At 39.3% G+C, this 13,897-nt stretch overlaps 1 protein-coding gene across 2 annotated transcripts in view; it reads right to left on the bottom strand.

Moving 5' to 3' along the window:
• Positions 1–10,485: 10,485 nt before the first annotated feature.
• gcgrb (glucagon receptor b) overlaps positions 10,486–13,897 on the bottom strand; it is a 58,223-nt gene continuing 54,811 nt past the window's right edge. For both annotated transcript variants that reach the window (XM_004539078.5, XM_076885105.1), the window contains exon 14: positions 10,486–13,714. In XM_004539078.5, the coding sequence (XP_004539135.1) occupies positions 13,313–13,714 (402 nt within the window). In that variant the 3' untranslated portion in view covers positions 10,486–13,312. The remainder of the gene's footprint in view (positions 13,715–13,897) is intronic.

Below are 13,897 nucleotides of genomic sequence, written 5' to 3' on the forward strand. Positions count from 1 at the left end.
CAAAAGACCCCATGCTTCTGAAAAAATGACCCGGGCTTAAGCCCAGTAAGCCACCCCCCTGCTCCGCTGATGGTTGACTCCAAATCTCCCGAACACTATGTCGATTTGAGAACGCAAGACCGAAACAGCGAGACCAAGACCAAGACCGAGACCAAGACAAGACAAAAGTCTGTCGAGACCAAGACCACTTAAAAGTGGTCTCGAGACATCCAACTCTATAACAGATGACCTGACAATGACATTCAGAAAACTGAGGACTTAAATACACACATGAGGCGATCAGGGGAAGTGGAGACACATGAGGAAATGGCTGATTTGGATATACATAATGATGCACAGGAAAGAGTAAATCACATGCAGTGAACAAAGAACAGACTCTTTCAAAATAAAACAGGAAACACAGAGACATAGACATGAAACGAACTAGACAACAAGAGCCACACAGACATGACACATAACGGGTAGGTGCACGAACCAGGGAGACCGAGTACATGGGAAGATGACAGAAACGACAACATGAACTTGACAACATAAGACACACAGACATAAACACATGAAGGGCAAGGGAGACTTAACACAAGGGTAATATAATAACAAATGAGCTAGAATAACTTAATGAACCTAAACAAACAATAAACATCAAAATAGACTAAAACTCAAAACACTGGGTCGCACGACCCAGGACCATGACAGGCCTGAATATAAGGAGAGAAAACTACTCACTATTTAATTATCACGGGAAAAACGTTTCAGTAAGAAAAAATATTTACATTTTCTGCAAGTTATGCAGCACATATTAACTCCTTATATATTTAATAACAAAAATATATGATATTTTGTGCATATCTCCCTTTGAACTGCTACTATGCACTTCTTTTATGTATAAATATAAAAACATATATAGATTTGTTTTCTGAAAACGGTGTCACTGTCTGTTTATATGATAGACCTGTTCATGCAGGTTTCACTCCAGCAGAGATATTGCTGTTGGAGTGTTTGTAGTCCGAATGCAAACATTCAATACGTCTCAGCTGTAGGGATGGGTATTGATAAGATTTTCACGATTCCGATTCCATTTTTGATTCTGTTTAACGATTCGATTCTTTATAGATTCTCTTATCGATTCTTTTTTTTTTTTTTTTTTTTTTTTTTTTGTAAAGGAGAACACTAAGGTCGATTAGCTTAAAACTTGTTTTATATCTTCTCTTTGAACAAGGTAGACATTTAGGAGTAACATGGCCTTACAAACCCAACAGTGAGATCTTAAGAGATCCAGCCTACGGCTCTTCAATGGGGTTACATTTACAAAAAAATTGTAAATGTAAAATAATAAAATAAATATTCGTCTGTAGCAATAACAAAGTATAACATAAATTGTTCTGTGGCAATTACACAAGAATCTCCAGTAATGTCCCTGCCTACAATTAAACACATTCACTTACCGAAAATCGGGGGCAACTGCTGTGGCAAATGGGTTCAAGCCTTTGACCACAAACTCAGTCACTGCTCGGTGACATTCGTCTATCCTGGCCTGAAAGGATAGACGAATGTAGACTGCAGCGAGAACTGGCAGCATCTGAGCCAGACTCTGTCTGTCTCTCTCATCACGGTCACCTAAATGCACAGTAATGGCAGGTTTTGTAATAAGGCAGATCGCGCTAACATAATATGCACTGTTAGTTGATTATTTACCTGCCGCATTAACGGGAGAGGACGTGCAAACGTTACCGCTGCTGCTGGGTTGAGATTCACGAGTCCGGAGCGGAATTAAAAACACGACATTCATTTAAGTTCATCGCGTGTTTTGTGAGGAAATGCTTTTGCATATTCGTAGTGTTTCCTCCCTTAAACGAAGTAACTACTTTGCAAGTATTGCAAGTTGCCCTGTTGTCATCCGTTCTCGTAAAGTATAATCAAACTTTTGAGCGTTTGAGCCGCTTAGGTGCTGTGTTTCCTGCCAGGTAAATGACGCTCCGCAACGTGGTGACGTCATTCGGGGCGACTGGAATCGATAAGGGAATCGTTTGCAAAAATGGCAAACAATTCCAAGGAATTGAAACAGTGGGAACCGGTTCTCAACAAGAACCAGTTTTCGATACCCATCCCTACTCAGCTGGAGGCACAAAGTCAAGGGGCAGCACAAAAGCAGTTAATGCTAGAAGAAAATATAGGATATAAATAACACACACACACACACACACACACACACACGCATTATTTTACTTATCAAATATGTTGATAACTTGTCTTAGAAAAGCACAGGGATTTGTGCTACTTCTAAAGCTAATTTTGTACCCTCAAGGCAGAGCCAAGCTAGCTCTTTTTCCATATTTTAAACATCATACTAAGTATAGTAATTTCTGAGTACAGCATTTTGCATGTTGTTCTGCATATTGTTGAAATAATTATTAGATTTTTATATTTATTTGATCCAGCAGAATCCAGATATTTCTTCAAACTCAGTTCTGTTCATGGACTGTGATTCTGTTTCTTGCTGTTACTCTTCAAAATTCAAATCATAATTGTGCAGAATTTGACTTTGCATCACAAATTATAGAATTTGCTTAATCCACAAAATATGCTGCGATGATAAACCATGAAACAGGAAGCAAAAATTCTGAACAAACATATAAAGTTTACTAGACTTGTTGGGAGTTTCCACTGTTTACAATAAGCCCCCAAACTGAACTTTAACTACATCATGTCTTAGCTTAACCCTGACCCTTGACATGCACAGATGCACACATAAACAGACTAATGGGGTAATTGATAATAGGGCTAAACTGCTTGTCATTAATAAGACATTGAACAAACACTGCACAGTCTCTGTGGACAGATTGTTCCTAAAATGTGCCACTGTTTATACAGACCACAGCATGAGAGAGGAGATAAGCACAGTGATTTAACACAGCAGAGGCCTGCATGGGTCCTAGCCCCATCTGAGATCTACTGTAGTTTAATTTATAACTCATCATCAAAACAGGCGCACCATGGTTATTAAAATAAACAAAAACTAGATTAAAACTAACTAAATGATGCATCGAGTTACAAAACCAAAATCAAAATGTTCTCTGGATGAAAATGAATTGTTGAAACCAGAGGCTCGAGGACAATGGCTTGACTGCTTTGAGCGGATAGGAAGACGACAGAAACACGCAAAAGAGCATCTCTGAATGCACAACACGTCAAACCTTCAAGCTGCTTCTGATGGTTGCTCGCAGCATGATTTGAGCATCATGTCACGAAGCCCAGATCATGTGACGCAAGGTTTCTTGAACATGACATTGAGTTCACTGTACTCCTCATAATTCACAGATATGAATCCAATAAAGTGTCTTTGGAATGTGGTGGAATAGGAGAGTCACATCACTGATGTGCAAACTTAATGCACATATTTTTTGTAATGCTATCATATAAATATGAACAAAATTCTCTGAGGAATGTTTCCAGCATTTTGTTAAATCTTAGAATTAAGCAAATTTGTCCCGAGGGCAGAAGTGTGAACAGTCCGTGTTGGGGGGTGTGTGGGGTCTTTGGGGATGGACTCTGCAATGGTAGATGCTCTGCAGAGAGGGCAGCAGGGTCCTGATGATCTTCTCCACAGGTGTTATCACTCTCTGCAGGTGTTTGGTCCATAGCAGTAGTGCTGCTGTACCATGCAGTGATGCAGCTGGTCAGTGTGCTCTCCACAATGCAGCTGAAGAACTTGCTGAGGATCTTGGCCGACATACCGAATTTCCTCAGCCTCCTCAGGAAATACAGCTGCTGCTGAGCCTTCTTGACCAGCTGTGTGGTGTTCAGTGTCCAGATGAGGTCCTCAGTGATGTAGACGCCCAGGTGTCCAAAGCTGCTCACCCCTTCCACTTCAAGCCCCGGATAAACAGCGGCTGGTGAGGCTTCCTCTTCTTCCTTGTGTCCATCATCTCTTTTGTCTTATCAGTGTTGAGGGTGAGGTTGTTGTCCTCCCACCATGACACCAGACCGGCCACCTCTGCTGTAAGCCACTTCATCCCCTCCAGTGATGCGACCAATCACTGCAGTGTCATCCGTGAACTTTAGTATGGTGTTTTCCCTACTGGAGGCAACACAGTCGTGGGTATCTACTTAGATACTTAAATTCAGAGTCTATTCAAGTACACAGTTAACAGGAAGATGTTCAGCTCTTTTACTCAGACAGTGTAACACATGAAAACAAGAGTTAGTTTGACAGAAGAGTACAGCATCAGGATGAGGAAAATTCATTTTACTGGTGAAAAGTGAAGCAATGGCTCTTTTTTGGCAGATGAGCCGACAAGTTATGAGTGGTTATCAAAGTCTGGATGGATGGATGGATGGAAGAGCTGTGAGGCATCGACAGAGCAGTTTATTCAAGGTCAGTCTCACTTCTTATTTAAGGGCCCTGGAAGAGGGGTAATAACCACATAGAAAACTCTCCATTTCAAAATTCAAGCTGCAAAATACTCTCTGAAATGATAAAACTGGATATATTTTCAGGAAAAAGTGTTGAGAGGGTAAAACCTCTATGAGATAAAACTATTTTTCTGCAAAAGAAACACATTTATTTGGTGTTCATGGTTGGACTGTCACATTTCTTAAACCTTTACTGCATGACTCAGTTGAAACCTATCAAACTTAAGAAATGTTCTATGAGTTGGACGTATTCAAAAAGAAAACAGCACAACATTAATTTAGAAGAGATCACAGGTTTTCTGTATTAGATACACCCACATACAATATAATACAATACAGTTTTATTTATATAGCACGTTTAAAAATCCGGAGGCACACCAAAGTGCTTCACAGTAATAAGGAGAAACAACATAAGTCAATAACAGGGTACAGATCAGCACTAGCACAGACAGAATGGAGGCACTAATAGACCAAAAGAGTTAAATAAAACAGGTATCAAACCTCAATACAGAAGGAAGGTCAGGTCATGAATACAAAACATCTAGTAAGAAGATAAAAACAGCAGTAAGATTAATAATAAAATAATACATTTAATAAAATGTTTTTATTGCACTTCTTTACATCCTCACACATCTATGCGTGGCATCTGTTTTTGAAAACTATTTGTAAGCTAAAGCTGTTTGGGTCCTTGACAAAAAGAGAAAACGATCAGATCATTTGTTTCCTATAAAACGAAAATGTCCTATCTTTAATTACACCTACATACTATATATCTGCATTTTGTATTACTGTAAAAAGTGAGAAAAGGAAGAGTGAGGTCCAATTGAGAGCAGGATAAAAAACAGAAAGGGATGCCAAGGAATACTACAACTCTGTAGTAGTTAAGAACACATTTACAATAACAACAAGCCCAGGGCCTCAAAAAATAACAAAAACTAGCAGTCCAACTGCATGGGTGTAACATTATTAAGGCAAACACTACACAAGCAGCCAGTACAGCAATCAGTCTTTTTATTGGTTGTCTCTCACTGGTAAAACTCTTTTACTGGGTCCAAGTCCTACACATCCAATTGTCTACCAACAATTCCAATCTCAGGTCTCTTTGGCATCAACCTGTACTGCCCATGTTGTTGCTCTGCTGTTACCTGCTCTCTGACCCCCCACAATCCTTTTGTGTAGTGAGCAGGTGTTCATAATTTCTTGGATTAGAAAAACATGGGTAGGAAGTAAAAACATTTCAAAATAAAAGCATGCAAACTTCTAAAAACATGCAACTACAAAACCAAGCTAATAAAATACATGATAAAACATTAACACTGCCATTATCCTATTATTGTAATAGAGCACCATGCCAGACTACAGGTTTATGTGCGGTTCCAAGAGTGTCTAAAAATAGAGTTGGCAGGGTCTTCAGCTGTAAGGTCCCTCGCCTGTGGAACCAACTCCCAGTTTGAATTTGACCCATAGACACCCTCCATACCTTGATTAGGCTTCAAACTTGCCTTTTTGGTAAAGCTTATAGTTTAGGTTGGACAATCAACCATCCCTTAGCTACCTTGCTGCTATAGGCTCAGACTGCTGCAGGACTTCACTGTGATCCACTTAGCACTTCTTTGCCTTTCACCTCTTTCCACTGCTCACATGCAGCATGTCATTAAATATTTTCCCCTCGCTCCCTTATTCTCTGTTTCACCTTGTCTCCCCAGGCTCTTTTTTTCTTTTTTTTTGTGTCATCTTTGCTTTTTCCTCTCACCCCACATCCATTCTCAGCAGATGGCTCCCCCTCCCTCATCCTGGCTCTGCTGGAGCTTTCTTCAAAATTCTGTATAGTCCTTACAGTAAATGAGTGCCCTGAGTTGACTGTTATAATTTGACACTATAGAAATAAACCTGAATTGAACCTGAATTGAATTGTACTGGTGAGTAAGCCTGCAGTACCAACACTGTCAAACCACTTCATGCAATGACATTTCAGGATCTCAGTACTCAGGAGAACAGAAAAAATGGTGGATAAAGTAAATAAAGTTCACCTACACCAGCCAAACCTCTGTACAAACGATACAAATAAAGCCATTAAAACACAATTTTGAGCCCACAGTTTAAAACTGCTTTATGCAGCACACAACAATTACAAAAACACATTAATCTCTCTTTATCTCTGAAAGGCTTTAGCTTTGTTCAACATCTGTTGAGTCACAGGTTAACTGTAAAAATATCAGATCTTTTGTACAATAGCAGGAACAAGGATAACTCTATGGCAGTGGTTTCATTTTGCTATCATACTGTAACTGATTACAGCTACAGTATGACGTTTCCTTTAAAAACAAGGATAGCTCTCAGAAAGACCAAATCTGGCTGCGTAGCTATTAAACACAAGAAGAATGATGACAGTAATTACAGTGGGAAAACAGTTTGATCCACATGAGACCTAAATGCTTTGTGCTCAAGAGGCAGATAATTATTTTTCTGCAATATCTACACCCCTCCCATTATAGTACACACAAACATATGGTCTTTTATTCTGTACACATGTGAGCAGTGTTTTTTCCTCTTACTGCACTTTTGTGGGACTGTAACCCAGCCTGTGCCTGTTTTTGGACTCAAGTACTTTTCACAATAGATCTGTCACGGCTGATTGATTCCCGCGCCACGTAGCTCCTCAAGCTGTTTTTGTCCTGATCTCAAAATAACGTCTCATAACTTTGTGTACTGCATGTACACTACTTCTTGTCCAGTGTAAACTCGGAGACTTCAACAGCACAAAAAACAGATAAAAATTAGATTATAAAAACCAGTTTCGCAGATTCTAACACCCCCCACACACACACAACGCAGACACACAGCACAGATATAACGAAGACTGTGATTTCAAATCTAATACCAACCACAAAAGGTCAGTGAACCCAGAGGAAAACAGATTTTAGCCTTTGGATATTTATTCCTTCAGTATTAGATATAACTTTATTTCCTATTTTATTAAATAATTACTGCAGCCTTGTCTGAGATTCTTTCTGCTTTAAGGATTTTCATAAGATTTTTATTTTGAGGGTTAAAAAATGATACTGAACTAGAACGCAGACTAACTGTAGTTAAAAAAAAAAAAGGTAGATAACAGTTACTGCGCTTATTTGAATTATATCCTTTTTGAGTTGCAGCAATTTTATTAGTTCCAGAAATTGTTTTGTACCATCTACAATCCATTTGCTATCATGGGTTTGTGGTTTGGGAGTGAAATTCAGATTATTGCTGTAAGATTTTTTCACAGTCAGCTGAAATTACACACAGATGGTTTCAGCATCCTGTGGGGAAGCTTTGGGGAGGATGTATGGAAGAAGTTTGACCACAGTAATATGTTTTCAGTGACCCCAAACATATAATGTGTTTTCAGACATCCTCCCTGTAGACTCGCAACATCACAAATGCCCATCTGGGATATTATTGGGTCCCACTAGTTAAAATATTATAGGAGTTCTTAAAACAGACATTTTAAGAACTGTGGGCCGATCCGAGAAAGCGTGAGTATTTGTTCTGTTTTTGTAATACATTTGGTCTCGCTTTATTTTTGCATCAATTAACGAGATTATGGTTGCAATTTAAACACCAATTAGAGACAAAAGCTTCTTTATCAGAATTTGAAAGCAAATTTTGGGCTTCAAAATCCAATTAATGAAATCAATTTTGTGATCAGTCCCTGTTTGCCCCTATTTCCTCTGTTTTTCTTATCTTTTCCCTTCACCTCCACCCAGTCATGACAGATGGGTGCCTCTCTCTGAGCCTGCTTCTGCAGAGTGTTGCTTCCTGTTAAAAGGGATTTTGTCCTTCCTTTGCCAGGTGCATGCTCTCAGGGAATTGTCTGATCATTGGGGAACATTCTCTACATTCTTCACCTTGGATTATAAAGCTCCCTGATGATGAGGGTTGTGAATCGGTGCTGCTTAGATAAAACTAATTCTATTCTATTCTACAAACTGTTTGCCAAATCCAGGCCTCAAGTGCCGGTGTCCTGCGGGTTGCAGATGTGTTGTTTATCAAGCACAGTTGATTTAAATGGCTAAATTACCTCCTCAACATGTCTCGAAGGTCTCCAGAGGCCTGGTAATGAACTAATCATTTGATTCAGGTGTGTTGACCCAGGGTGATATCTAAAACCTGCAGGACACCGGCCCTTGAGGCCTGGATTTGAACACCCCTGCTCTAAGTAGCTCTTCATTTGAGTGTGTTATGCTCCCTCCACTTCCTTTATACTTTGCAGGGTTTTCTCTTTCTGAGGCCGTATGTTGGAGAAGATGGTTAAACTGACTGGGGTTTACCTGTGTAAGGCTCACAACAGGTACAGCCTAGTAGTATATGCAAAAAAAGGGAAATAACTGTGTTATTCCCCAACAAACACATAAATAACAGTAAAACTGTGTTTTGCTTATAGATTTTGTTTGATCAGGTTCCAAGGCTGGTAGTAGCTGTGACAGCTTTTTACTAGTTGCTGCTGGTGCTACTGTTGAGAATGCAGCAGCAGCCCTGACAGCTGATATGTTGGTCATTTTCTACACTTATTTCTAGTTTCTTTTCCTCTTTTAGCTTTTCAGCTCCAACTTTTCACTTGTTTGTCCATCTTTATAGATCACTTTTTCCACACTAACCTGTTGATTGGGCAATCCAGTGTCAGCTATGAAAAAGGGCTGCTGGAAATGCTTGTAGGGCTGGTGTGCAACTGCCATTCAAGCCACCCAGTAGCCTGTATAATTATATTGACAAAGAAAAAAAAAATCATATTGACCATCAGCCCACAAGTGTTTTGGCCCACTGGGCAAATGCCAAGGAATGAAACCACTGGGTTTTAGATTTTTTTTCTTGTTTTGCCGACACACTGCACTAATATGTCAGTTGTCCGTTCATGCATACCATGACTGATTCTTCATACCTCATGTTTATTATTTTGACATCGCAGTCTGTCTTGTCTCCCCTCTTTCTCAGTGGCTATGAGCTGGCTTGGGACAAATTCTGACATTCAGTTTTCAAGTAAAACTGCACAAGGAAAAACAATTAAATTAAATAGACGGATTGAAATTGGATTTGTAAGCTAGCTCTAATGGCAGGGTCTCAGTGCATCCTTGTGTCTCTCACGGTGTTGACGTCACACCAGATTTTCTGCTTTAAACAAAAAGAAAAAACTGTGTTTTTTATTGGACATGTTGTAATCAGTAATTATACCTTTCCTACTAAGTGAGGTAAGAAAGTCAGTAGCCAATGTCAGATGGCTTGCACATGAACCAAAGGGTAAATTTTCCTATTATACTTGATGTAGTACAGTTTGCTTGCCAACAGTACACAATTAAATAATTCATGGTAAACTCTGCTCCAGAGTTGTGGACAAACCTTCAGTCACACACTCACTTCCTGAAGCTGATAATCCAAGTGGGACAAAATCCAGATTTTTTTCCTGGAAATGAAATGTTAGGTTGTTGTGAGCCTGTCCAACCCTGTAATTTCCCCTGTATCCCTTTTTTCTATAATCAGAATTGCACTTACAATATTCGATGCTGGAATGCAGCGTTCTGCCTTTGGTGGTTTATGTTCTCTCTTATATGTAAATGCACACACAGGCACGGCAATATTTTCAGAGAGACTTCGAGATCAATTACACACATGAGCACACATTCCCAGACATGTATGACTAACTAATACATAATTCATCAACTCATTACCTTCTGCACAACAATACACAGATATATGAGTAACCATTTCACATTGCAGTAATCTCCATTGGAAACATGGTTAACAATAAGGCCGCTAATCTGCTATGTCACATGTAATTAGCAATAACTGAGAGTGTTATTCCTGCATGTGTGCACATAGACCATTTCAGTAGCTTATTGTGTGCTTTTTTAAACTAAGGTTAGAACTTGGATATTGAACAGGAGCAGTTCTACAGAAAGTCACTGCAAAATATCAGCTAAATCCAAGTATTTCTTTTTAAATGTCACAAAACCGAGACAGGTGTATTACTTACCTTTCAGTCAGAGTTGCATCATTGACTCTGTTTGACACAACATACACTGAGACTCTTTTTGCTGACAGAATCAAATTTAATTGGATCCACAGAGGCATATGAAACACAATGATGTGGCTTTTATACAAAACCTCTTCCTTTTCTTAATGACAATGTTTGCTTTAGGGCTGTTTTGACAACTACAATACTTTAAGCAAAGAGACACAATCTGATACTTACAAACATGCTTTGTGAAAGAAAAGTCTTTTCTCATAATAATTCTTACTGCTTTCATTTTTGAGTCACCTGCACTGTAACCATTAGCATAACAATACACCCAATCACCCACCTGCTTTTGTCTATTTAGCTTTATTGATATGTATAGTTAACTCTTTAAAGAGTGTCTATTTTCTGTTCTGAATTTAAAGAGAAAAAAAAGGTCATTTAGGTATATATGCTGCTCAATAAAACAAAGGAACCTTCATCACAGTATAACACATAATCAGGTAAACTGTCAATTTGACCAGCTGACACACATAAACCGCTATGATCGCATTTCACCTGCTCTGGTGCAAATGAGAGTGACAAAACATCTGGAGATGCCAGAGTATCCAGAAGCTTTCACGCCTGTCACAGATAGATCAAGAAATTGGAGATCCATTGTTTGACCTGCCATCGCTGGTGTTCTCAGGTGAATTCCTACACAGCTGCACAATGCTGGGCTGTAAGCACAGGTCCTGCTAAAGACTGACTTCACGCCTTCCTCAGTCTCGTTCTAACATTTTAGTCAGAGACATGTACATGAGTAGCCTGCTGGAGGTAATTTTGTAGGGCTCCTATAGCTCTTTGCGTAATAGAAAACATGCTGGTTTTGCTGCTGGGTTGTTGCTCCTACATAGCCCCCTCCAGTTCTCCTTATGTAGCATCCTGCCTCCTGGTATGTCCTTCACTCTCTTATGACAGGATATGGATGTACCATCCTAGAGAAGCTGCTTTTTCAACCAGAATGGGCTGCAGTTACCATCTAATGCCAATGGTCCACGGACATCAGCTATTACTACTTCCTTTTTGAGAGGTGTCTTGGTGTTACCACTCCAGTGCAAGTGTTAGCACTGATGCACTGGAGAGAAATCAGCTGAAAATGATTCACAATGGTTTCTTCAATTCAAGTCAATTTTATTTACACCAAAACAGTCACTTCAAGGTGCTATTTCTTGTTTATATGGTTTCCTATATATCTACATATAATATATAAACGTATTAATAAAAATATCTGTAATAAATGTCCACATTTATTCTAAAAAAAAAAACACAGTGTCAGGTTCTGCTTTCTTTGCACGAACTACAATGAAACAAGAATTAATTTTGGAAATACCTTTGCTACAATAGAGGTACTGATAGCTTTCAAATTCATGTGTACATCATGCCTGTTAGCAATAGTTCACACTTAGTGAACACACATTTTAGAGGAGTTTAATATTGTTTTTATTTAATAATTTTGGATAAATTAGGATGACCATCATTGCTACAGCCCTATAAAACGTATGCTTCCCAACTAGACAAATTGATATTGCACAAGTTTCACTGGTTTTGTATTATACTGTGAAGATTGTATCTTCTCTTAATTTTTTTAAGCAGTGTTTCATTGCTGGCTTCATTTATTTACGGTATCAAAAAAACCCAGCAACAAATAAATATGGTGGGTGGGGCACAATTTTTGTTCTGCGTTACTAAGTTTGACATAGAAAGCATAACAACAATCTAACTTTCATTGTCAATGTGGTGCATTAACAAAAAATCTTAGTCATACATTGTGTTTTTAAATGCAAAACCTTTTTCTTTAAAAACCGTCCTGGAATATAAAACAATCTTTGGACATCTGTACAAGCTGTAGATTTTGTGCAAAAATTATATTTCTAAAAATTAAAGTACGCCTGAAAAATTGTGCAGCTGACGGTGACTGTAACCGTGTAAGCATGAATCTTACAATGAGGCAATGAAGGCAAATGAGGAATTTGAGTTAGGTGTCAGACAAATCCAAGAGGCTCTGGATAGAGCGTGTACATCTAATTATATATATACAGTTAAATATTCAATTAAAATTCAGTTCAACCAAATTACTCCTCTGTCCATATACATTCAATCAAAATTTGTTTAAAAATGGAGTAGATGAATAAAAATATGGATTTCGTGCTTTATGCAGTCAATAACAAACCTGTGATATATTATTATTTTCTTGTTTGGCTTTGGCTTGTTAAAACCAGAATAAGTTAAACTTTGTATCATGTTCCTTCTAAAGGTGAAAGAGTCCATATTCTGTGTGCCTGCCTCAGCATAGCAAATACTGACTCCTATCACAGCATGATAAGATAGAGAGGTCTCCAGTAAATTGCAATTCCTGACCACTCAGACATTAAGAGTCTCTCATGGTGCAATTCACATTCATTTCCATCGAACCAAAAGTTTAAATAAAATCATACTTTGACACCAAGAGGTTCTTCTGTACCACAGATTAGTGCACACTGCTGCAAACACACACGACACAAGCATGTCCCACAATGGTTACACCGGATAAGATGTGAGAAGGGTTGAAATAGCTGTCCTCCATATGTGCACAGGCAGACACACGTACGCACACTGAACGCCAGTAAAGTTTTGATTTATTTGATCATTCCTAATGTCTGAAGTCAATAAGTGTTTTTTCCTCCATCTCCCAGAAGCAATAAATACTCATATGCAGCTGGGCAGGACTCAGTGGCATTTCCTGCAATGTTCTGAATCGGTGAACATCATGATCCCTGTTTGTTACTTCCTCATCCTCTTCCTGCTCAAGCTATACAACTGCCACATGATAAGCACGGATCCAAAGCAAGAAGCGCAATCAGTGAGAGTTTTTGCGATGAGGTCCCAGGGAAGTCAGACATTAGTTTCCTCTCCTTCCAGAGTATATGAGCGGTACTTCACGCGCTCTTCCAGACACACATCCTCTGTGGCAGTGCTGCTGGTGGCGCCTCTGTGCGATTGCAAAGAGAAGTGCAGGGTGTGCCTGCTTTTGGCAGGTCTGCATTTCCCTGTCCCGTTGCTAAAGGAGACAACGAGTTTGCGGTTCTCCTCAGCTGCAGTGGAGCAAACCGGGCCGCTGTTGGCTTTGTTGAAGTGAGGCCAGTCAACATTTGGGTCACCGGTGTTGGGCACATTGCCAGTGGCGATACTGCCGCTTTTAACGTGTGGCGTTTGGCTGTGTGTGTGGCGGTACTCCTCATCAATGTCCTTACCCAGTTTCCACCTCTTCCACTTTTTCAGCATCTCCGACTGCACCTGAGAGAGGAAGTGATGGGAGAGACAGGAGAGATAGTGGTGATGAAGATTGAACAAGACACAGAGGACATCAATAGATGGATGTTCTTTGCCAAAAACTGCATTTAAAAGACTGCATATTAGCAGATGGATCCTGTCGTGTCTGCTGGTCTTTGCAGACAAAAGAAACAAAAGTGGAACTTG

The sequence above is a fragment of the Maylandia zebra genome, linkage group LG6 (genome assembly GCF_041146795.1).
Source record: "Maylandia zebra isolate NMK-2024a linkage group LG6, Mzebra_GT3a, whole genome shotgun sequence".
NCBI lineage: Eukaryota > Metazoa > Chordata > Actinopteri > Cichliformes > Cichlidae > Maylandia > Maylandia zebra.